At 48.2% G+C, this 25204-nt stretch overlaps 1 protein-coding gene across 3 annotated transcripts in view; it reads right to left on the reverse strand.

The window, feature by feature from the left end:
- NOL4L (nucleolar protein 4 like) overlaps positions 1–25204 on the reverse strand; it is a 142744-nt gene that overhangs the window by 48815 nt on the left and 68725 nt on the right. For all 3 annotated transcript variants that reach the window (XM_023220419.3, XM_023220421.3, XM_023220420.2), the window contains exon 4: positions 21778–21887. In XM_023220419.3, coding sequence (XP_023076187.2) covers positions 21778–21887 — 110 coding nt within the window. The remainder of the gene's footprint in view (positions 1–21777; positions 21888–25204) is intronic.

Here is a 25204-nt window from a genome sequence, read left to right on the forward strand (position 1 = left end):
CCAGGCTGGAGTGCAATGGCTGGATCTCAGCTCACTGCAAGCTCCGCCTCCCGGGTTTATGCCATTCTCCTGCCTCAGCCTCCCGAGTAGCTGGGACTACAGGCGCCTGCCACCTCGCCCGGCTAGTTTTTTGTATTTTTTAGTAGAGATGGGGTTTCACCATGTTAGCCAGGATGGTCTCGATCTCCTGACCTCGTGATCCGCCCGTCTCAGCCTCCCAAAGTGCTGGGATTACAGGTTTGAGCCACTGCACCCAGCCGATGTTTTGTTTCTTGATCTGATATGGGTCACAGGAGGTGGGGTCAGTTTGTGAACTTGGCTGAGCTGTGAAACTGAGTGATGGGTGCTCTTTTCTGAATGTGCATTATGCTTCAGTAGAAGTTTCAAAAGGGGAAGCAGCAAGCCAGGCCAGGTTCCATGGCTGAGCAGCCTGGAGCTCGTTGTAGTCAATTACTGCGACCCACTGGACACCAGGTACCTGTGCTGGGCAGTGTGTATGTGTTATCTTATTTAATCCACCAAATAACAAGGTTGATATTCATTGCCATTGTGCACATGAAGTCTAAGGGCTTCTGGGAGGAAGATTAAGTGACTTACTCAGTCACCCAAGAGTGGGGAAACTGGCACTCAGAGAGCAGAGGACACATCCATAGTCATGGAGCTAGAATCCAGTGGCTGTGCTGGACTAAGATGTGTGGGTCTCCAGGGTGTGTGGTAGGTCCTGCAAAGGTGAGACCACTGAGCCAGGCCACGTGGTGCTGCGCTTCACCGACCTCCAGCAGAGCAGAAGGAGGAACCCACTAGAGCAAATCGGATGCAGCCAGAGATTTCCCTTGGGCCAGGACCTGGGAATGGGCTGGGGCTGCTCTGAGGCCCTGCCCCGGGATGGACCCCAGGGCTTCTCCATACAAGCCTTGGAAGGAGGCTGGCCTTGGAAGCCTAAGGGATGAAACTCTAGCTGGCTCTCCAGCAGGTGAGCAGAGGTAAGGACCCTCCATGGGCTGTGGAGCTGTGAGACTAACTTATGTTCACTCGGTCCAAGGAAGCCATGCAGGGCAACGGGAGCAGGTTACCAAGAGAAAGGGGCAGGTAGCACCTCCTGCCAGAGCCCTCAGTCGCTTCATGACAGAGCCCACAGGTCCGGTGTGGATGATGGCCCAAGGCTCTGGGGCCTAGGATGCTGCATGGGGACCTTTCTGGGGCTGAATCTGGTGTGAGGGGTCATGTTCAGGTGTGGAGGGGAGTGGGCGGCTGTGGACACGCTCTGTTTGCACTCAGGCCCTTCGTCGGTGTGAACTCAGGCAGGTGACTTAACTCTCCAAGCCCTGGTCTCCTCATCTCTAAAATGAGGGAGCAACAGCAGGGACTTGCTTTTAAAGGTTGCCGTCATAGCTGAAGAGGGCTGGACTGGTACCGCCCGAATCTTAGTTATAGATAGTGATGGTACTATGAAAACTAAGTAATAACTCAGTCATTAGTCCACACGCATTTACTGAGCCCCTACTATATTCCAAGGCCCAGTCCAGGTGCAGGGACTGCAGTGGTGAGATAAGCAGGCCTGGGTCTGTCCACGTGGAGCCGATAGTGCTAGCACTGCTGCGGCCTCAGCTTGTCCCTACCCTGACTGTTGCTTTCTTTTTCCTTTCTCTTCCCCCACCCCTTCCCTTGAGAAATAACAGCATTAAGGTTGGAGAGACTAGGGCTCTCTTTCTTACTAATTCTATGACTTCAGACAAATTACTGGCCAGGCACGGTGGTTCATGCCTATAATCCCAGCACTTTGGGAGGCCAAGGCAGGTGGATCACCTGAGGTCAGGAGTTCAAGACAGTCTGACCAACATGGTGAAACCTGGTCTCTACTAAAAACACAAAAATTAGCTGGACGTGGTGCATGCCTGTAATCCTAGCTACTTGGGAGGCTGAGGCAGGAGAATCACTGGAACCCAAGAGGTGGAGGTTGCAGTGAGCAGAGATCACACCGCTGCACTCCAGCCTGGGCCACAGAGTGAGATTCCATCTCAAAAAAAAAAAAAAAACACACACACACACACAAACAAATTACTTAAGCTCTCTAAAGCTGAGCCTCAGTGTCCCTGTGTGCTGAGGAAGTGAATTCTGTGTCTGGGGCGTACCTGGCAAACAGAAGGCCCCCAACAATTGCTGTTCCTGCTCCCCTGCCTGCCTCCCTCTCCTCTCTTTTCCTTCCTCCCCACTTCCCCCGTTTCCTTTCCTTACCATTCTTTTTCTCTGCCCAAGCCTTTGGCATCTTAACACCCAAAGCGATTGTCAAAGTTTAGTTGATGGTGCCCAGGCTGTGGCAGAGACTGTGAACTAGTTTTCTTGATATTATATCCTGAATCAACATTCTCCCTTATCTTTTTCAGCCAGAGGGTAGAAACATGAAATTCTTTCTTTCCCAGCCTCCCTTACAATTGGGAACCACGTGACCCTCTTGCAGCAATGAGACAACACAATGCCTTGAACGTGGACAAGGTTAGAGCAATAGCAGGCAACTTGCAACCATGAGGAAAAGACTCAACAACATCACAGAGACACCAACCCAACGTTAAAAATGGCACCAGTGGGGGCTCCTCCATTCTTCTAGTTTTAGGGTAAAATAACTTCATGTTTTGCTATAGTCAGCTGGGTATGGGGGCCTGTAGTCAAAAGCATTCCTGACTCATCCACATGGCTCCTGTCCGCGGGTAGACTAGATGGCAAGGATCCCCCACTCCCATGTGGCCTTTTCTCTTTCAAGAGGACACAGGAGCCTCTTGACTCTTTGAAGAGGACACAGGGGTGCTACGTCCAGGCACCTGCTGTGCGTACTGTGGTGCCTGGGGAGCAGACAAGCATTTAGTTCCCTCACTTGTGGACTCTGCAGGAGGGAAAACTGTCACGGCTGCTGCACAAATGTGCCTGGGCACTTCCTCAGCTATAGGAGTATCCCAGTTAAAGGACATCTTCTGTTTCTATCTTATCTCTTCTTGAGGTATTTAGAGCCATTCTAAATGCCACAGCCTTAGAATGACCATGGGGCTAGCAGGGCATGGGCTCTGTGACTCATCTCCGTCAAGGAGGCTGCTTATGCTTGCGCTGGACCGAGCCCCTCTCCCCGACTGTCTTCAGCACCGCAGGCCAAAGCTCAGGGCTGCCCAGGCCTGTTCCTGGAGTGGTGCAAAAGGAAGCAGATAGGCTGCTGGGGACGAAAGGGGCAGGTGGGCAGGCTCTGGGCCCTGTGCCCAGCATTGCCAGCAACATGCCTGTCTGCTGCTGACCCCTGACCCACTGAACTTCCTCCCCAGAAGACAGTCCCTTCAAGAAAGGGGTTCCTCCATCAAAATGCAAAATTTGAAAGCCACAGATGTCTGACCCAAACCTGCTGATCTAGTAAGAGGGAAGCTGCAGCATGAAGAAGTTAGATGGCTGGGGCACAGTGGCTCATGTCCCAGCGCTTTGGGGAGGCTGAGGTGGGTGGATTGCTTAAGCCCAGGAGTTCAAGACCAGTCTGCGCAACACGGTGAGACTCCATCCCTACAAAAAATACAAACATTAGCTGGGCGCAGTGTTGCACACCTGTGGTCCCAAGCTACTCGGGAGGCTGAGGTGGGAGAATCGCTTGAGCTCAGGAGGTCAAGGCTGCAGTGAGCTGTGATCACATCACTGCACCCCAATAAAAGAAGTTAGATGACTCGTGGGGCAGAGGCACACCTAGAACCAGAGTTGCTGGACTCCCTCTCAGGTGCTCATCTCCACTTTCGACCTGAGACAGGCCCAGGTCCCTGCCCTGCTCCCCTCTGGCAGAGAAAGATCACCTCTAGGCTTCATATCACAACACATGTGCACCCGGATGGCAGGCCCTGGGAGCGCTGCCTCTGAAGACAGCTCCCAGGCATAGCTCCCCCTCACTCCTCTATTCGAGCCCCACTGCTGTTCCTACCCCAGGGTCTTTGCACATGCTGTCTCCTGTGCCTGGAAAGCCCTCCCACTTCATCTCTGCAGGGCAATCTCTGCACCATTGAGGCCTTGGCTCGGATGCCGCCTCTTCAGAGAGGCCTTCTCGCCCTGAGGCACAGTCTGTCATCTTACTCTATTTTAATTATCTACCCCAAATTTCTTCCTTTTGCATATTTTTTTTATATTGCCTTGTTTATCATCTCCAGACCTGTGAGCTCCTAGGGATTGGTGCCTCATCTGTCTCATTCACTGCGGTATCCTCCATGCTTGGAATGACATCCAGCATGTAGTAGGAACCTCAGAAATGATTTTTTGAGTGAACGAAGGAAGAAATTTCTTTCTTTCCTCTTTTTTTTTTTTTTTTTTTGAGACAGAGTTTCACTCTTGTTGCCCAGGCTGCAGTACAGTGGCATGATCTCAGCTCACTGCAACCTCTGCCTCCCGGTTCAAGCGATTCTCCTGTCTCAGCCTCCCGAGTAGCTGGGACTATAGGTGCCTACCACCACAGCCAGCTAATTTTTTGTATTTTTAGTAGAGACAGGGCTTCATAATGTTGGCCGGGCTGGTCTCAAACTGACCTCAGATGATCCACCCGCCTCAGCCTCCCAAAGTGCTGGGATTATAGGCGTGAACCACCATACTCGGCCTAGGAAATTTCTTTAAAACTACACGATGCTGTGTTGTAGGGAGGACAAGGGTCTGGTGGGCCGTGAGTGGAAGCTGTGCTGTGTGTCTCTCAGTCTGAATAGGGGTGGGGGAGCTACCCACCCGCTGGGATCCACCCAGTCACCCCGAGCAAAACAAAGCAGCCAGCACAAATTCACAAAGCAACACTGCGCCCTCCCGCCCTCAAAAAAAAAAAAAAAAAAAAAAAAAAAGGCCGATAATGAGGTAAACACAATCATGACCAGGAAAAAGCTTGGCCATGCTTCTTCCAGTCCACCCAAAGCCATTATCTCTAATTGATCTCCAGACATCAGCTGCTGAAGCGTCTGAAACCCTCCTGCACCCTCCAGGTCTGGTTACAAAGCCCTGGCCCACCCACCCGCCCCCCGCCCCGTGGAGTCAGGTCTCCTGGAGCTGCTCTTTGCTGGGGGTGATGGGGCCTATCTGGGCCCCACATGAAAAGGACCCATCAGGCTGACAAGAGTCAGGGTGGGTCAAGAACTTGTGGAAAAGCCACAGCCACTAAATGCTCAGCTGCCGGGGGTTGAGCTGCCTGAGTTTCAGTGCCTTAAGTAGAAGGCTTGACAAAGCCATCAGGGGTCTTGCATTCAAAACAAAAAGCAAAGAAAACCAGGGAGGGCTGCAGAAAGCACCCTGCTCAAAATATCCCACTAGTTCTGGGTGAAAGAAGCTCCCGAAAGCTGGAGTGAGGAGTTTAGTTGTAAAATGGAACAGCACTTAGCCACAAGATCACGAATCCCTTCTGGACCTTGATCAGGCTGTGGCGGTTACAAGGAGGCCATTGGTACAGGGACCATCTGGATGTTTTGAGCTGTTCCTTCCTGGCCCAGCCCAGGAAAGACGTCTCCTTTCCTGTTAGGTCTCTCTTGTCCTTAGAAACAGAGCTGGAGTCAGCTCCCTGGGCTGCCTGGCAGGGGTGTTTTACTGCCAGAGCTCTGACCAGACAGAGCCACTGCCTCCCCTCATTCATGGACACCCAGGTAGCAGCTCCTGACCTCTGCAAGCTTTTCCCTTGACACACACAAAGCATCCCCAGGTCAGCCCTGCATGCAGGGTTGCTGCTTGTGGCACCAGGCAGCTCTCCTGCTCGCACCAGTAAATTACGAGTGCTTCGTGCATTTTTTTCCCCAGATAATAAAGTTGAAAGGCCACCTCAGCATCCTCGCATTTGTGGGGGTGGAGGTCTGCAGCCCGGAAGGGGCTCCAGCCTCAAGGAACTGCTGGGGACAATGAGCTGTTCAGGTTTGGGGTATCTGCCAACCCCATCAGACACTGGCTTTCCAAACAGGGTGGTGGCTGTTTTCCACTTTCCCACACAGCTTCAGGGAAGCGGGAGGAAAGAAAAGACACAGACCTCTCCCAGCCCAGGTTGCCCTCACAAAACAGAAGAAATGCTCATTTTCTGTGAGCATTTGGAAACTGTAGTAAGTTTCTAGAAAGCACCTCAGGATGTTCAAGAACATATACTGATTGCAAAAATAATGCCCCATAACAAAAGATGTTTGACAATGAGCTTTTTACACCTCTCTCTGCTCTCTTAAAAAAAAAAAAAAGGTTTCTGAGATATCATTCCCTCAAGTTTAGAAATGCCCTATTTTCACAGGGCACAGTGGCTCATGCCTGTCATTCTAGCACTTTAGGAGGCCAAAGTGGGAGGATTGCCCACTTTGTTAAAAAAAGTGGGAGGATTGCCCACTTTCCCCCAAAGTGGGAGGATTGCCCACACGTGAAGCCCCATCTCTACAAAAAATGCAAAAAATTAGCCAGGTGTGGTGGTATGTGCCTGTGTTCCCAGCTACTCGGGAGGCTGAGGTGAGAGGATCACTAGAGCCTGGGAAATCGAGGCTGCACTGAGCTGTGATTGCAACACTGCACTCCACCCTGGGCAATGGGAGTGAGACCCTGTCAAAAAAAAAAAAAAAAAAAAAGAAAAGAAAAAAAGAAATGCACTATTTTCTTTGGGAGGCCCAGATGTTCAAGATTAGCCTGGGCAACAAAGTGAGGCACTGTTTCTACTTTAAAAAATTGTTGTTTGTTTGTTTGTTTTTGAGACAGAGTCTTGCTCTGTTGCCCAGGCTATAGTGCAGTGGTGCGATCTCAGCTCACTGCAACCTCCACTTCCCAGGTTCAAGTGATTCTCCTGCCTCAACCTCCTGAGTAGATGGGGTTACAAGCTCCTGCCACTACCCCTGGCTAATTTTTGTATTTTTAGTAGAGATAAGGCTTCACCATGTTGGTCAGGCTGGTCTCAAACTCCTGACCTTGTGATCTGCCCACCTTGGACTCCCAGAGTGCTGGGATTATAGGCATGAGCTACTGATCCCTGCCAAAACAAAATTTTTTTTAAAAGAAATGTCCTATTTTGCGTGATACCATTTTAGGAGGATGGAGAATGCTGTGGTGTCCATGTTCAGAGCCCCCCGATTCTGACACTGGGCTCATGGTGCTCCTGGCTCATAGTCCACCTCTGTTTGTCAGCGAACAAAGAAGCCCAGGATAAAGTATCTTCACTTAATGCTCATGTGGGCAGATCAGTGGTGCTGCTGCAGTATTTTTCCTCCACCAAAAAGGGGATACACACATTTTCAGGCATTAAAGAAACAATTTTTGGCCGGGTGCAGCGGCTTATGCCTGTAATCCCAGCACTTTGGGAGGCTGAGGCAGGCAGATCACTTGAGGCCAGGAGTTTGAGACCAGCTTGGCCAACATGGTGAAACCCCATCTCTACTAAAAATGCAAAAATCAGCCGGGCATGGTGGCGGGCATCTGTAGTCCCAGCTACTTAGTCGGCTGAGGCAGGAGAATTGCTTGAACCTGGGCGGCAGAGGTCATAGTGAGTCAAGATTTTGCCACTGCATTCTAGCCTGGGCAACAGAGGGAGAGCCCATCTCGAAAAAAAAAAAAAAAAAAAGGAAAAATTATGTTTTTCAAAGTAATGCCTTTTTTCAAGCCAGCCAAACTTTTAAAAAGAAAGCCAACAAAGGAGAAATCATTCCTACTAGATATCAAAACATGTGATAAAGTTTTCACACTTAAAACTGTTTGGTGCTGCTACATGAATAGTCAAGGAGCCCAGTGGACCAAACAGAAGTAGATGCTGTTTTGGATGGAAACTTAATAAGTTTTAAAGGTGTCATCTCGAATCGGGGGGGAAAGTGGAGTATTTAACAAACAATGCTGAGACAAAAGGGTTAACCAGAATCTGTATCTCAGAATACGTTAGCATAAGCTCCAAATGGATCAAAGATTAAATATAAAAAATGGAAAATAAAACCATGTATGCTTTTTTCTCTGTCGGCCGGAAGGGCCTGCAAGAAAGGTCACTTTGGCCAGGCACAGTGGCTCATGCCTGTAATCCCAGTACTTTGGGAGGCCGAGGAGGGTAGATCACGAGGTCAGGAGATCGAGACCATCCTGGTTAACACGGCGAAGCCCTGTCTCTACTAAAAATACAAAAAATTAGCCGGACGTGGTGGCAGGTGCCTATAGTCCCAACTACTCGGGAGGCTGAGGCAGGAGAATGGCGTTAACCTGGGAGGCGGAGCTTGCAGTGAGCCGAGATCGCACCACTGCACTCCAGCCTGGGAGACAGAGCCAGACTCCGTCTTAAAAAAAAAAAAAAAAAAAAAAAAAAGAAAGGTCACTTCAGTACCAATGAGTACACACAGTGCCCAGATCTTGTTGTTTTGTTTTGTTTTATATAAAATGTATAGAGATGAGGTTTCGGTATGTTGCCCAGGCTGGTTTTGAACTACTAAACTCAAGAGAACCTTCTGCCTCGCCTCCCAAAGTGTTGTCATAATGGGTGTAAGCCACTATGCCCAGTCAGATATTTTGGTTTTTAATATGGTTTTCCAATAAAAGGAATCAGAGCTCCTTGGAGAAATGACTGATTCTAGGATTGGGGCAGGAAATATGCAAGATGAGCCTGGAGTCTTACAGTGCCAGAAAGCAAGGAAGCACTAAAAAACAAGAAACGAACAAACAAAACCCCAAACACCAATGAGGTATGGCAAAAGAGCACAGGAAACAACTGAAAAAGCTCCCGATGGCCAAAGCTAGAACAATTTGTACAACAAAATGAAGAAGTATTGAATGATTACCAAAGCATAAAATAAACAGCTATGAGTCCTGACTTCTATAAATGGCTGAATAAATTAACAAGTGGGGGAGGAGAAACAAATCTCCTATGCATGAGCAATCTAAATAATTTACGTCGATAATTCACCCTAAAAAAGCTGAGCATGACTCCCCACTCTTCAGGTGTGGGTTGCACACGGTGCCTTCCTTCCCAAGTGCACAGTGTGGAAAGAAGGAAAGTCACTTGACAGCAGAGAAACCTGACAAGCATTATCTCAACCAGTTGTGATCAAGGCCAATGGCAACAGTCATAAATCACGTTGATATTATGGACCCTTAACAGGATGTGATGAAAATGACGCCCCATGTCTGTGGTCTTCCTCCTAATAACCCATAACCCCAGTTTTATATAGAGAAAAACATCAAATTTCTAAATCCTACAAAATACATGACTAGTACTCTTCGAAACTGTCAAGGTTATCAAAAACAAGGAAAGTCTGAGAAACTGTCAAAGCCCAAAGAAGACTAAAGGGACATGACAATTAAATGTAATTAAATGTTACAATGAAAATTAAATGTTGTATCCTGGATGAAATCTTGGAACAGAAAAGGAAATTAAGTAAAAGCTAAGGGAATCTAAATAAACTATAGACTTTAGTTACAATAATGTATCAATGTGGTTCATTAATGGTAACAAATATATCACCTTAATGTAAGACATTGATGATAGGGAAACTGTGTGTGTCTGGGAGTGGGCAATGTGGATTCTCTGTACTATCTTCCCAATTTTTCTGTAAAGTTAAAACTGTTCTCAAAAATAGTCTATCAAAAAAATGAAAACATAAAACTACTAAAAGAAAACATGGGGGTGGAATGGAGTTAGCCTTTTTAAGACTCAAATGCAGAAGTGATCTGAAGAAAAAATTGATACATTTGAGTACATAAAAATAAAAATGACAACACACACAGCATAGGCAAGATCAAAAGAGAGAGCTACGGATGGGGAAAAGGAGGCAATGACTAACTCTGGGGAATCCAAAGAAAGGAAATGTAAGGAAATGTAATCATAGCATGCTAATTGGGTCAGCTATGAGTAATATGCAAACAGTCATAATAATATAAACAATGAATAGCAATTTATCTAAATAGAGAGGTATAGCTATGTTGCGGGATGGAAGAAGGAGAAATAATAAGTGTATTTATGAGAGGGTGTAAGAGTGCAAATACTTATTTCCTACAGCAAGAAATTAACAACAACAAAAGCCCCAATAGAAAAATCAAGAACTAATAGTACAAGCAGGTTATTTCGAAATAGGAGTTAAATACCAGAAGAGACAGCTAAAAGATAAGAAAGAAAAGAGGCTGTCCCTAGGGAGTAGATATTGAAGTGAGGAGGCTGGGGCAGGGTCTGCTATTTTTCTATATGATTTTAAAAAATGTATTCTAGGCCAGGTGTGGTGGCTCACGCCTGTAATCCCGGCACTTTGGGAAGCCGAGGCAGGCAGATCACCTGAGGTCAGGAGTTCAAGACCAGTCTGGCCAACATGGTAAAACCCCGTCTCTACTAAAAGTACAAAAATTAGCTGGGTTTGGTGGTGGGCGCCTGTAATCCCAGCTACTCAGGAGGCTGAGGCAGGAGAAATGCCTGAACCAGGGAGGCAGAGGTTGCAGTGAGGATCACGCCACTACACTCCAGCGTAGGTGACTCAAAAAAAAAAAAAAGTATTCTATCTATTAAAATAAAAATAAATGCAGGCCGGGTGTGGTGGCTTAAACCTGTAATCCCAGCACTTTGGGAAGACGAGGCGGGCAGATTACCTGAGGTCAGGAGTTCGAGACCAGGCTGGCCAACATGATGAAACTCCGTCTCTACTAAAAATACAAAAATTAGCCAGGCATGGTGGCAGGCGCCTGTAATCCCAGCTACTCGGTAGGCTGAGGCAGGAGAATCTCTTGAACTTAAGAGCAGAGGTTGCAACGAGCTGAGATCACATCATTGCACTCCAGCCTGGGCAACAAGAGTGAAACTCCATCTCAAAATAAAAAATAAACATAAAAAAAAAATAAATGCAAATAAATGAAAACCATTTAAAAAGGGATAAAGGGCCATCCAGAAGTGATTTCTGTAGGTGAGCTGCCCTAGGATTGTGGTGGATGGTCTAGGGGCACAAGGTAGAGGCTCACAGCAGCTTCTCCACCTGCATGTCCTCTCACAGCAGAAATGTGCCAAGGATCGTCCTCTGCCAAGGGAAATCACAACAGCAGGCTTGGTCAAGGACAGGATTTCAGTTGCTTTTGTTTTCTTGCTGTAGCATAAACCTTCCACAGGGCCAGGAATTTACTGAGACAGGACGAAGGTCTGGGCTATAGATTCTCAGATCCTGAAAATGTTGCCGATGGCATTTCAGGCCTTTCCCGCGATCTCATGGTGGCAAGTTAGGCCCCTGCAGCTCAGCTACACAACAAGAGGAGGTAATAGATAGAGCAAAGGAAAGAAGCCAGAAGCGGACCAGCAAGGCTGGGAGTAAGGAAGACAGGTGGTGGGACAGGTAGGAGCCTGGGAGGCTGTGAACTGAGAGGAAAGTGGTCACCTCAGTGGGAGAGCCCCATGGGAAAAGAATGAGGCAGACTAAAATCTAGGCAGCCAAAGCAGCAGACCCCATATCCTCACAAATGCTACAGGGTCTACCGCACTTATTGCTCCATGCACATTTTCAGGAGCAGACACAGATGCTCAAAGTTTGAACAGTCTAGAGAAATGGCTATTCCAAGACACTAGCAAAATCTGCAAATGGTGGAAAGAGAGTGGAGATGACAAAGATATGCTGAGAGCTAGAAAGAAAGATTCTGCCTCTTACAGCAAAGCTTAACAGATCTCTTCACCTCCCGCAAGGGCTGACCTCCAAGTTCTGGAGTGTCACTGGGAAACTGTCTTTGAGCATCATAAAATATCACACTTTTCCTTACTTAATGCTTTTTTTGCCTTGAACATTTATTTAACATTATCACTACTCCCTCTTTTTTGTTTTAATTTTCCTTTTTGTGTCATTTTGATAAATGTCTTTTGTAAATACCAAATGCCATTTAAGAAGGCCCATCTGAGCCTTTTATGATACTGTGTAATGAAATTTAACCCATTCACATTTTTTATATTTAGTAGTTTGGTCTTGTTTGTGTTATGTCATTTTATGTAATTTATTTATTCATTCATTCATTCATTGAGATGGAGTCTCGCTCTGTCGCCCAGGCTGGAGTGCAGTGGCCTGATCTCGGCTCACTGCAAGTTCCACCTCCTGGGTTTCCGCCATTCTCCTGCCTCAGCCTCCCGAGTAGCTGGGACTACAGGCGCCCGCCACCTCGCCTGGCTATTTTTTTTGTATTTTTTTAGTAGAGACGGGGTTTCACCGTGTTTGCCAGGATGGTCTCAATCTCCTGACCTCGTGATCCGCCCGTCTCGGCCTCCCAAAGTGCTGGGATTACAGCCTTAAGCCACTGTGCCCGGCCTACTTTATGTAATTTATTATATACATTTATTTATCATATTCATTTATACTTATTTTATATGTATACATAAATCTCTTTTTTGTGGTTTCTTCATTTATTCCCCATTTAATCACTCTTGCTGGACTGATTAAGTTTTCTGTGTTTCTTTTATTCACTCTACTGGTTTAGAAGTTTTACACTCTATTTCTATTCCATGGAGATTACTCTTTAACTTTACAGAAACATCTCAGAACCTCTGCTGCCTCCTTTTTTTTTTTTTTTTTTTTTTTTTTTTTGAGACAGAGTCTTGCTCTGTCATCAGAGGGGAGTGCAGTGGCACGATCTCAGCTCACTGCAACCTCTGCCTCCCAGGTTCAAGCAACAATTCTCCTGCCTCAGCCTCCGAGTAGCTGGGACTACAAGCACGTGCCACTATGCCCACCTAATTTTTGTATTTTTAGAAATGGGGTTTCATCATGTTGGCCAGGATGGTCTCAATCTCTTGACCTTGTGATCCACTCGCCTTGGCCTCCCAAAGTGCTGGGATTACAGGCATCAGCCACTGCACCAGCCACCTCTGCGTCTTTAAGAGACCATCAAAGGTCACATACATTGAGCCACAGCAGGAGATGAGGCCATGTTTCCATTCTGCTATTACTCCTCTGAACTCCCACCTCACCTCAGGGCAGCCTGAGGAAGGAAAGAAGGGAGTCATCACTGCTATCAGGCTCCTAAACATGGTTGTCTAAGTCAGTACTCTTGGGTTCTCCATGGTAAGAAGCCCACGAGTCAGCACTGTTTGAGTAAATGACAGTCTCTCACAGTAACCCATTAACACTCCTTCTCCTTTGTGTCTGCCCATATTTTGGGGGTCTTTCTGGACAGGGGAGAGATTGAGAGGGTTCATAAGAAAAGAAAGAGAAAAGATAATGATTAAAAAGTAAATGTAGTTAGCCAAAAAGGTGGAAACAACCCAAATGTCCATGAACAGATAAACGTAATAAACAAAATGTGGTCTAACCAAACAATGAAATATTATTGTCATAAAAAGGAATAAAGTTGGTCAGGTACAATAGCACACATGCCTGTAATCCCAGCACTTTGGGGGGCTGAAATGGGCAGATCGCTTGAGCCCAGGAGTTCCAGACCAGCCCAGACAACATGGCTAAACCACATCACTACAAAAAAAAAAAAAAAAAAATTAGCTAGGTGTGGTGGTGCTCACCTGTGGTCCCAGATACTCAGGAGGCTGAGGTGGGCGGATTGAGCCCAGGAGGGCAAGGCTGCAGTGAACTGTGATCCTGTCGTTGCACTCCAGCCTGCGTGACAGAGTGAGATCCTGTCTCAAAAAACTAACAAAAAGGAATAAAGTTCTGACACACGGTACCACATGGATGAACCTTGGAGACATGATGCACAAAAGGACAAAAGGATAAATATTGTCTGATTCCATGACATGAGGTGCCTGGAAGAGCCAACTGCATAGAGAGAAAGCAGAATAGAGGTTACCAGGGCTAGGGGAGGGGAGGAAGGGGAATTATTGCTTAATGGGTACAGAGTTTCTGTTTTGGGTGAGGAAAAAAATTTTGGAAATAGATAGTTCGTGATGGTTGTGCAACCTTGTGAATATACTCAATGCCACTCAATTATATACTTAAACGTGGTTAAAATGGCACATTTTGGCCGGGCGCGGTGGCTCAAGCCTGTAATCCCAGCACTTTGGGAGGCCGAGACGGGCGGATCATGAGGTCAGGAGATCGAGACCATCCTGGCTAACACGGTGAAACCCCGTCTCTACTAAAAAATACAAAAAACTAGCCGGGCGAGGTGGCGGGCGCCTGTAGTCCCAGCTACTCGGGAGGCTGAGGCAGGAGAATGGCGTAAACCCGGGAGGCGGAGCTTGCAGTGAGCTGAGATCCGGCCACTGCACTCCAGCCTGAGCAACAGAGACAGACTCCGTCTCAAAAAAAAAAAAAAATAAAATAAAATAAAATAAAATAAAATGGCACATTTTAGGTTTTATATATTTATTACAGTTTCCTTAAAAAAATGAATGTGGAGAGTTTTTCAGGGTGGCTAGTTCGTGATGGTTGTGCAACCTTGTGAATATACTCAACACCACTCAATTATATACTTAAACATGGTTAAAATGGCACATTTTAGGTTTTATATATTTATTACAGTTTTCTTAAAAAAATGAATGTGGAGAGTTTTTCAGGGTGGCCTTGTTTCCTTCTCCATTTAGGAGGATGGAAGCCTGAGAAAGTTCCTGCTCAAAATCCGAACCTCGCTCCCCAGTGCTGACTGAGGAAGGACTCTCTCCTGGGCCTGGTTTCCAAGGAAGGGGCTTCCTCTGAGTCCTGGCCTCCTTCTCCTCCATTCCCCAAACTGGCTGCAGCCTCCCCTGGCCCCAGGTCCTGCTCCAGCTGTTACCTCTCAGCTTCCCTCATCCAGGCCCTCTCTCCTTGCCCAAATACCATTTTAAAAATAAGCCAGACCCGGTGCAGTGGCTCACACCTGTAATCCCAGCACTCTGGCAAGGCGGATGGATCACCTGAGGTCAGGAGTTCAAGACCAGCCTGACCAACATGGAGAAACCCTGTCTCTACTAAAAATACAAAATTAGCCGGGCATGGTGGTGCACGCCTGTAGTCCCAGCTACTCAAGAGGCTGAGGCAGGAGAATCGCTTGAACCCTGGAAGCAGAGGTTGCAGTGAGCTGAGATTGTACCATTGCACTCCAGCCTGGGCAACAAGAGCAAAACTCCATCTCAAAATAAATAAATAAATAAGCAAGCCAGTGTCCCTGAACTGCCTGGCACTAGCCCCGTCTGTTTTCTGTCCCAGGTGACAGCTCTGTGGCTGCTGTTTTGTCCCCTCTACTAAGAAGAGCTCACTGTCTGTGAAGGGGTCTGCTCCTCCTCTCCTGCCCTCCAGGACCCAAGGAAAATTCTGGGCCAGGACGGAACGGTAGAGGAGAGGGAGGCAGAGGTTAATAGGGGCAAGCTAGAACCTCCATCATGTGGGCTCAGACAATGGCGCACACCACTTCACACACTGCTGTCAGGACCATTAAAAACCATTAGCGGGACATTAGCTCTGCTCCAGGAACTGCAGAGAGGGAGGCAAGGGAGGTGCCCACAGTCCTTCCCTCCAGACAGAGCCCAGAGCTGAGCCCTGAGCCTCTTTGGGCCTCGGCTTCCTCTGGCATGGAGAAGGAGCACAGCTGTCTCTGCTTTCACAGCTAACTTCTACAAGGGGGCCTCAGTTCCAATACTATCATCTCAGGAAGGATCATGTAGACATCAAATTGCCCCTGCAGACAACATAGCATTCACAAGGCAGGTGGGGGTGATGCCCTGTCACAGTCCTCTCCCAATATGCCCTTATTTTCCTTATATTTAAGGTGGCTCCCAGGTCCCAGGCCAAACACAGCCCTCGACCTGTGCTTGCCGCCCTCTGGCACACAAGCCTCCGGCATCTCTGCCAAGGGTGTCCCTCTACGAAGCCCATGGGCAGTGGGTGGTCCTCGCAGGCAGCTTGCATTTGCAGTCAGCACTCTGCTTCTAGAAAGCACATCCTTATCCAGGTCAGTGTGGGGAGAAACAGGGTTTGGTACAGGTTTGGGGCTGGGGAGATCTGGGCTCCAATTCATATTAGAGGCTGTGTGGCCTTGAGCAAGGGCTGAGCCTTTCTGAGCCTCAGTTGTCAAATCTGTAGAATGAGGACAGTAACTCAACCTAGTGAGGGATAAAGCATGTAGCGTGCTGGACACCGAAGAATCGCCTAATTAATTACCATCTGCCTGAAACAGCACCCACGCCCTCACTCCCGTGTCCCCACTCCGTTGCTCCTCTGAGCACTTCCTGCAGATCCCAGAGTGTTGATTTGTTTTTTTTCTTGTCTCTCTCATTGAACTGGGAGAGCCCAGTGGGCAGAGACTTGGACCTGTTCACCGCTGTCTCCTTGGCAGCTGGAGCAGTGCCTGGCTCAGAGTACACAAAAGGATGTGTGGACAGCTGTGTGAATGAATGACAGGAAAATCATAGAAGCAGCTCCTTCGATAGGTGGAAACAGCAGAGGGCAAAGAGACTCAGAATAATGTGGATCAACAAAGCAGATTATACATATAGGATACTCCCCTCTTTCTTCAACAGTCTGGAAGGGTGCACACCAAAATATTCCATTGCCATGCTTTTGCTTTTTGGTGACTGATTTTTCTGCTGAGTCTGTGTGTTACTTGTGTAATTAATTTTTTTTTGTACTTTTTTTAGTAGAGATGGGGTTTCACCATCTTGGCCAGGTTGGTATTGAACTCCTGAGCACGTGATCCACCTGCCTTGGCCTCCCAAAGTGCTAGGATTGCAGGAGTGAGCCACTGCGCCAGGCCTACTTGTGTAATTAAAAAAAAAAAAGGAGGCCGGATGTGGTGACTCGCACCTGTAATCCCAGCACTTTGGGAAGCCGAGGTGGGCGAATCACTTGAGGCCGGGAGTTCGAGACCAGCCTGGCCAACATGGTGAAACCCCATTTCTACTAAAAATACACACACAAAAAAAATTAGCCAGGTGCCTGTAATCCCAGATACTCTGGAGGCTGAGGCAGGAGAATCACTTGAACCCGGGTTTCAGTGAGCCGAGACTGCACCACTGTACCCCAGCCTGGGTGACAGAGCGAGACTCTGTCTTTAAATAAATAAATAAATAAATAAATAATAAAAATAATAAGGGCCGGGCGCGGTGGCTCACGCCTGTAATCGCAGCACTTTGGGAGGCCGAGACGGGCGGATCACGAGGTCAGGAGATCGAGACCATCCTGGCTAACACGGTGAAACCCCATCTCTACTAAAAAATACAAAAAATTAGCCAGGCGCAGTGTCGGGCGCCTGTAGTCCCAGCTACTCGGGAGGCTAAGGCAGGAGAATGGCGTGAACCCGGGGGGCGGAGCTTGCAGTGAGCCAAGATCGTGCCACTGCACTCCAGACTGGGCCACAGAGCCAGACTCCGTCTCAAAAAAAAAAATAATAATAATAATGATAAGAAGAAGAATACGAATGAAAGAAAACTAAATGAGACAGAAAACGAAATCATTGGCTGTGTGAAGAGACCCCAGCAGGCCTCATGGCATCTTGCTCGCACCCTTGAGAGCAAACCTGAAGGATCAGCAGCTCAGAATGGCACTTGCTGGCTGGACCTGGCCCTAAGAGTATGGTCTGCACCCCTTTCTGGAGCCTCACTTCATCAGAGAATGTTAATGGCTATTGTCTGAGATAGTCTACATTTCCTGAAATCTTCCTTCCCTGCCCCTTCCAAGAAGATGGCTCCTTCCTCTGTACAACTAAATACAATTTCCATTTTATATCTTTGTAAGAGTATTCCCAAATAAAAAAGTCTTTAATCAGGCCACACTCCACTATTTTCTGCTCAGTGTGGCCACTTTGATGACAGCTCCTGTGGTCTGTGTCTTAGGCTGGAGGTCCCGAGAGGGTGGAGTCTAACCCCCATAGCGGTACCTTGTACACTGAGGACACTATAAATATTGGGTGCATTGAACCAGACTTTAAGAAGAATCTTTCTTCTTTCTATGAATCTTGTTATTGAATTTTCATATTATCTAACACCCTCTGCAGAGAAGGACTCATTTTCTAGCACATTAATCTGATACAACTGGCCTACAAATAACATGATTCTGTCCAGCCCTCAAGAAAATCCCACCACCTGCACATTGATCAAAGCAAAGTGAGGGAAAATGTTCTCCTTGCCTTACCATTTGTCTCTTGGATACGTGATGTTGGAAATAAACAGATTATTGAGATTCTTTCTTACCCAAAGTTTGCAGACATAGAGCTTTGTTCAGCATTAATAAAATATTTATCCTGGCCGGGCACAGTGGCTCACACCTGTAATCCCAGCACTTTGGGAGGCTAAGGCAGACGGATCATGAGGTCAAGAGTTCGAGATCGCCTGGCCAACAGAGTGAACCATGTCTCTACTAAAAATACAAAAAAAATTAGCCGGGCCTAGTGGCAGCCTCCTATAATCCCAGTTACTCGAGAGGTGGAGACAGGAGAATTGCTTGAACCTGGGAAGTGGAGGTTGCAGTGAACTGAGATCACGCCAATGCACTCCAGCCAGGGCGACAGTGTGAGACTTCATCTCAAAATAAATAAATAAATTAATTAATTAAATAAAACAAAATATCCTGGTTACCGGTTACTTTAGTATTGGGCTTATTTTCCATGTAACCTGCATTAGAGTTTTGCAAACACTACAGATGTCCTCTTTTGGCATTTTGTGGTCAGAGTGATGAAATGAAACCACTCTCAAAGCCTTATCTTGGGACATCAGATTTGACAGCAGCTGAACCTGTCCTGCGGCTGTGTTTGGATGGTGGGGAATCATTCAGCCACCCTGGCCTGCCTTTGCTGCACAAGAAATAAGCTAGTAATTCAAGTATATGTATTTTTAGTTCTAACTCAAGCTGAAGAATCAAAGACTGCTGGGTCCTTGGCCCTTCCTTGCTGCTGCAGATAAATAATCTGGTGAGCCATGTGATTTCATGTTGCGCCACGTGCCCAGCCATAAAACAGGGATAACGGTGCTGCCTAAGAGGCGGAGGCCTTGAGAGCTCATTGCTTTGCGCGGAGTGCTGAAGGCTGACAAATGAAGGGCTCTAGGCACGAGGCGGTAGGCTGCTTCACTTGCCAGGTGGTGAAAGGCAGGCCTGAACTTCCATCTCCTGCAGCACTCAGAAGAAGCTGGCTACATTCAGAGGCCCCCACCTGAAAACTACTAACGAAGCTGAGGAAGTCACATCCAGCCCCACTGTAAGCAGAGGCCACCTCGATCTTGGCCTTGCCCCAACTGGACTCCCAGAGCACCCTGGAGACAAACGCCCTCCACAGTCCTTTCTTCCTTTGGAAGCTGCCAGAGCCTCACCAGGGCAATTTCTGCATCTCATGTCATGAACTTCGGTTCATCCCCGGATACTCACCAGGTGCTTATGCACCCAACACTGTGCTTTCCCCCTTTTGCTTCAGCAACAGAACTCCTCACATTCTCTGCTGCAGCCGCTGTAGCCACACCAGCCCCTCAAATCTCTTGCAGTCTTAGTCTTGGTCCTCCCTTGAGACACAAGGCCTTTGCATAAGCTGTTCACTCGGCCTGGGACTCTCTTCCCTTCAGATTCCACTCTCAGCTGAAGCACCCCTTTCTGAGGCACAGCTTCCCTGATCCCTGCCTCAGTCCACCCTCCAGCCCACCCTAAGTACCCCCAGTGCCACAAGTCCTTCTGCACCATCGCAATGCCCCGTTGATCACTTCCTCCATTGTTTATCACCGCCTGCTGTGAGCTGGGCATTTGTGTGCGATCCTCTGGCTGGTGTCTGTCTCCCCTAGATCAGAAGAAAATACAGGGATGCCAGCCGGAATCTCAGCACTTTGGGAGGCCTAGGAGGGCAGATTGCTTGAGCCCAGGAGTTCGAGACCAGCCTGGCCAACATGAGGAAACCCCGTCTCTACAAAAAATACAAAAAATTAGCCAGGCATGGTGGCAGGGGCCTGTGATCCCATCTACTTGGGAGGCTGAGGTGGGAGAATCACTTGAATCCAGGAGGCGGAGGTTACAGTAAGCTGAGATTGCGCCACTGCACTCCAGCCTGGGTGGCAGAGTGAGACCCTGCCTCAAAAAGAAAAAGAAAGAAAGAAGGAAAGAAAATCTAGGGGTACTGCTGTTTCTGCTAATCCTGTTTCTGTGAGCCTGGCTCACAGAACAGAGCTCCATAAATATTTGTGGAATGACTGAATCCTCGTTAAAGCACCTAACCCATAGTCTTAACTCCCCTCCTTCCATTGACGCAAGTGAAGATACAGTAAGGATTTTTAACCAGATGAAATATCTGATTCTTTAGTGAGAGATCACAACTTGCACGACACTGACCACTACTGGTTCTAGCGGTGACCTGGATTTAGTGCCATTCTGTAGGAAACAAAACCCGGGGGCTGTGCACCCCGCTGTTTGTGCGGTGCTGTGCTTCATTCTTCATGAGCACAGATGAGCACGGTGATAACTGTGTTTATGAAGCCAGGTGCCGGTGACAGTGAGGATGGCTACAGGAAAGAAAGGCCACAGATTGCTCTTCAGTAGCAGTCAGAGGAGACCTAACGCAGAGGCTGCACAGTGGTGCTGGGACTCTATAACCAACAACAAAAGTGACACCCTCATTACCGACACTCCTGCAGCCCAAACTACTTTGCCTTTGTGCATTGGAAACCCAACCCAAGTCCATTTTCCCCACTGGAATTATTTGTTATGATATGAAGTTTCTTGGAGATGCAACCATCCCAGAACAGGCACACTCCAATGAGAAGACACGGGAGACACAGTTCTAGCAAATGGTTCTACCGCCCAGAGCAAAGCCTATGTCACACAGCCTCTAGGGTCTGGGCACAGTGTGGGGACAGGACAGCTGGCCGCCCTGCCTCTCGAAAGGAATACGCAGCTCTGCAGGTTCAAGCCACCCAGCTGAAGTCCTCAAACTGGGTATCACACCAGAGATGCCACCTGCACGTGTCCTGCTACATCACCACGGATCTGACCGAGGAGCCAACACCCCCTCGGAGCACGCACGCTGGGGCTGTCAAGGAGACCAGTGCACAGGACAGCTGCTCCCAGGGCTGGAGACCGGCAGCGCAGGACAGCCGCACCCAGGGCTGGAAGTCAGACTCGAGTTCTGAACCATCTTTCAATGGGAGAGAAAGAATCCAATCCCCTGCTAGGGCCACACGGACATGATGGGTTTGGATGTCACAAGAGATGAGAACACTCCAAGCCGAAGGCAAGAAGTGATTACCCTGGTTTTAGGCAGTGGCGGGGGAGTGGAGGTGGAGAGGAACTCACCTAGTCCTTCTTTGAAAGACAGTCAGGCTACTTGCTTTGCAAAGGGTTAGGAGGTGGACTGTGTGGGAAGGCAGGCAAGAGGGAGTTTCTTTTCATAGCCTGTTTCCATGGTGTCTCATGGCCCTTGGCAAACCCCAGCTGGGGAGGCTTGGACGGCCAGGAGGCCCCAGGGCCACCCTCCAAGGACTATCCTCCTAGTCCATCTGGGCCCCAAGAGTGACAGAGGCCACAGGCAGGCAGCCACTCTCTCTTGCCTCCCTGGGGGAAGGTGGCCAGAGGCCAGCGATAAAGGGCAGAGCAGAGAGAGAACAACTCCAGGGCCCAGGGCTGCGGCTCCCTCCCTTCCACGTCCCCTCCTCTCCCTCCTCCCGCGAGCCCACCCAAGGGGAAAGTTTTCTCTCTGAAGACCCGCAGGGCTGTCTGCGCAGGAGACCCTCTCACGAGAAACACATTCTTGCCTGGACAGCCCAGATAACCAGATAAGGGCCTCTTTAATTTCCCATGTGTTTACACAAGCTGTGGCCCCAAGTCTTGGAAAGAATCAACCACCGCCAGGCAAGTCAGGACGTCTCCAGGTATGGCGAGGGGACCCGGCCGCTGACACCTCCAGGTGGGGCGAGGGGACCCGGCCGCTGACACCTCCAGGTGTGGTGAGGGGACACGGCCGCCTTACCTGCTCCTGGGAATTCATCACTCGAAGCTTCATCTGCTTCAGGTAGGTGGAGGTGAGAGGCATGTTGTAATCAATAATCCCAGAGACCAGTGGAGATGGAGGCTCGTTCTCTGGCAGGAAGAACAAAAGGAAAGCCCTTTCAGTCTGTCAGTCTGTGCTGCAGGCCTGTCACCCACATGGAGCATTTAACAGAGCCCGTGGAAGAGGAAGCCACCTTGGAGGAGAAGGGACAGGTCAGAGGTTGCAGACTCTGTGGCTCACCCGCATCTGGCCCAGAGATGTGGACTGCGTGGTGTCAAAACTATTTTTTTTATTAGATGCTAGTGTTTTAGAGATTTCACATGTTAAAAAACAATGAGGCCAGGCACGGTGGCTCATGCCTGTAATTCTAGCACTTTGGGAGGTCGAGGTAGGAGGATCACTTGAGCCCCAGGAGGGGCCACAGGCCCCAGGAGTTCAAGACCAGCCTGGGAGCACAGGGAGATCTCATCTCTACAGTAATAAAACAAATTAGCCAGATGGGTGGTGTGTGCCTGTAGTCCTAGCGACCTAGGAGGCTGAGGTGGGAGGATCGCTTGAGCCCAGGTAGTCAAGGCTGCAGTCTGCAGTGAGCTGTGATGGCACCACTGCACTCCAGCCTCAGTGACAGAGTGAGACTCTGTCTCTAAAACACAAACAAAAAAACCCCAACAAACCCAACCCCTCAACACACACACTTATATTTATAAGAATTTTTGGCTTCTTTGAAGAGCATAAGGTCTGGGAACATGAGGCCCCCACTCCCGAAGGCAAGCAACCACTGCCGCTTCAGCAGCCACTTCTTTTAGGCAGGGTGTGTGGCTTCCATTTTGCCACAGTCCCTACCACTCCTTATTGTATTGCACAGCTTTGCTCATCTGCAAGTATCAATTATGATACTTGCCAGACCCTTGAAGGCATCTGTGTTTCCAACCATTGTCTAAGTCAGTTCTCTTCCAGGTGAACACAGGCCACTCTCACCCCACCCAATCCTGCCACCCCACAGCATCCCCCAAAAACATCCTCAGGTGCCATATGGCTCCCAGGTCTGAGTCAGGCCTTCAGTCGCCCCCAAATTCTGGTTCCTCCTTCGTCAAATGCAGAGGAACAGTCTCCTCCCATTTATTCCTTTGTTGTCCTGAAGATCAAAGTGATGCATGTTCTTTTTGCAGAGAATTTGCAAAGTGCAGAGAGATGTAAAGAAAAAATTTAAAAACCTTAATTGCACCACGCAGCTTGGCATATGCTTCTGTTTATTTTTTCCCTGTGATTTTTCTTTTTTACACATGATCTCATAACGCATACAGAGAATTCCAGTCTGCTTTTAAAAAGTTTTTTTTTTCTTAACATTTTGTCATAGGTATTTTCCCCAACATCAAGAATCTTATTTTGCTTTGTAAGTAGAATTTTTATGGCCATGTAATAGTTTACCATAATCTGCTTAAGTCACTATGTAATGATTGGCTTCTTAGGTTGTTTCCCATTGGGGCTATTATAAACAGCACTGCAGGGGACATCCTTGTGCATAAATATTGCTCCGTATTTCTGATCTTATTTCTTGCCTTTTTGGAACAGATTACAAGAAATTAAAAGGTAGGGACATAATTTGATAACCATTAAAATCTCTGGCCAAGCTGCTGTAGCAATTGTTTCAATTATTTGTTATCTGGCCTCCTCCTCCTTCTTCCAAGGACTTCAGGCCAGATTCATTTTGCCCCAGGCCTTTAATCAAAAGGTGCCCCTGGTGCCTAGTCCCACTGATGGGTTGGGATTTCCGTGGCGTGAGGAAAAGTGGGAGCAACTTCTAGACCAAGTGCCCTCTACCATCACAAGGAGGCCCAGGAGACAGGCTGCAGGTGACAGGGCGGAGGTCCGGGAGGTCCACAGGATATCCAGGGGTGACTTATACTACCTGCCCCTCCAGAGCCATAGCCCAAAAGGGTCCCTGCAACCTTGAAAATGCGATACCAAGGGCAAGAAGCCAGACATAAAACGACAACCACTGTATGATTCCACTTACACGAAATATCTAGAATAGGCAAATTCAAAGAGACAGAAAGTAACTCGAGGTTACTGGGGGCTGCAGGCTGAGGGAATGGGACGTTATTGCTTAATGGGTACAGAGTTTCTGTTTGGGGTGATGAAAAGGTTTTGGAAATAGGTAGTGGTGACGATTGCTCAACAGTGTGAATATAATATCTTTAAAACGGAACAATTAAGCCGGGCACAGTGGCTCACGCATGTAATCCCAGCACTTTGGGAGGCAGAGGCAGGAGGACTGTTTGGCCCCAGGAGTTCAAGCCCAGCCTGGGCAACATAGTGAGTCCCTCGTCTCTACTAAAAGGTAAAAAAATGTTAGCTGGGTGTGGTGGTGCATGCCTGAAGTCCCAGCTACTTGGCAGGCTGAGGTGGGAGGATCACCTGAGTGCAGGATGTTGAGGTACCACTGCACTCCAGCCTGGGTGAGAGAGACCCTGTCTCAAAAAAAAAAGAAAAAAAAAAAAAAATATATATATATATATATATATACACAAAAGGCAAGTTTTTATGCTGTAAGTATTTTTACCATAATCTAAAAAGAAAAAAAGTCTGCAAACAAGGGGTGAAGCTACCCAAAGAGGACAAGGGAAGTTCCTGCTTGGCAAGGATAGGAACAGCCCTACAGAAAAGGTGGGGACCCGGAATAGCTGGGGCCTAGAGGATGGGGGTCCGCTTTGACACTGTGTACTTCCGGTGACTTTACAGATTGAATAACATTTTGAATCAAGTTTTACAGAAATGCAGAACTTAGTTTTGCTCTTTAAAGCTACCCTGTCACACATAGAATGTTTCATTCTTTGTTGAGGAAGAAGTAGATGTTGGCTGGGTGTTGTGGCCACACATAGAATGTTTCATTCTTTGTTGAGGAAGAAGTAGATGTTAGCTGGGTGCGGTGGCTCACACCTGTAATCCCAGCACTTAGGGAGGCTGAGGCAGGTGGATCACCTGAGGTCAGGAGTTTGAGACCAGCCTGACCAACACGGTAAAACCCCGCTCTATGGCCGGGCGCAGTGGCTCATGCCTGTAATCCCAGCACTTCGGGAGGCCGAGGCGGGCGGATCACCTGAGGTCGGGAGTTCGAGACCAGCCTGACCAACATGGAGAAACCCCCATCTCTACTAAAACTACAAATAAAATTAGCCGGGTGTGGTGGCACATGCCTGTAATCCCAGCTACTCAGGAGGCTGAGTCAGCGGAAGCGCTTGAACCCAGGAGGCGGGGATTGCAGTGAGCCGAGATCGTCCCACCTTACTCCAGTCTAGGCGACAGAGCAAGACTCCATCTCAAAACAAAACAAAACAAAAACCACGCTCTACTAAAACTACAAAAATTAGCTGGGCATGGTGGCGCGTGCCTGTAATCCCAGCTA

The sequence above is a fragment of the Piliocolobus tephrosceles genome, chromosome 20, assembly GCF_002776525.5.
Source record: "Piliocolobus tephrosceles isolate RC106 chromosome 20, ASM277652v3, whole genome shotgun sequence".
NCBI lineage: Eukaryota > Metazoa > Chordata > Mammalia > Primates > Cercopithecidae > Piliocolobus > Piliocolobus tephrosceles.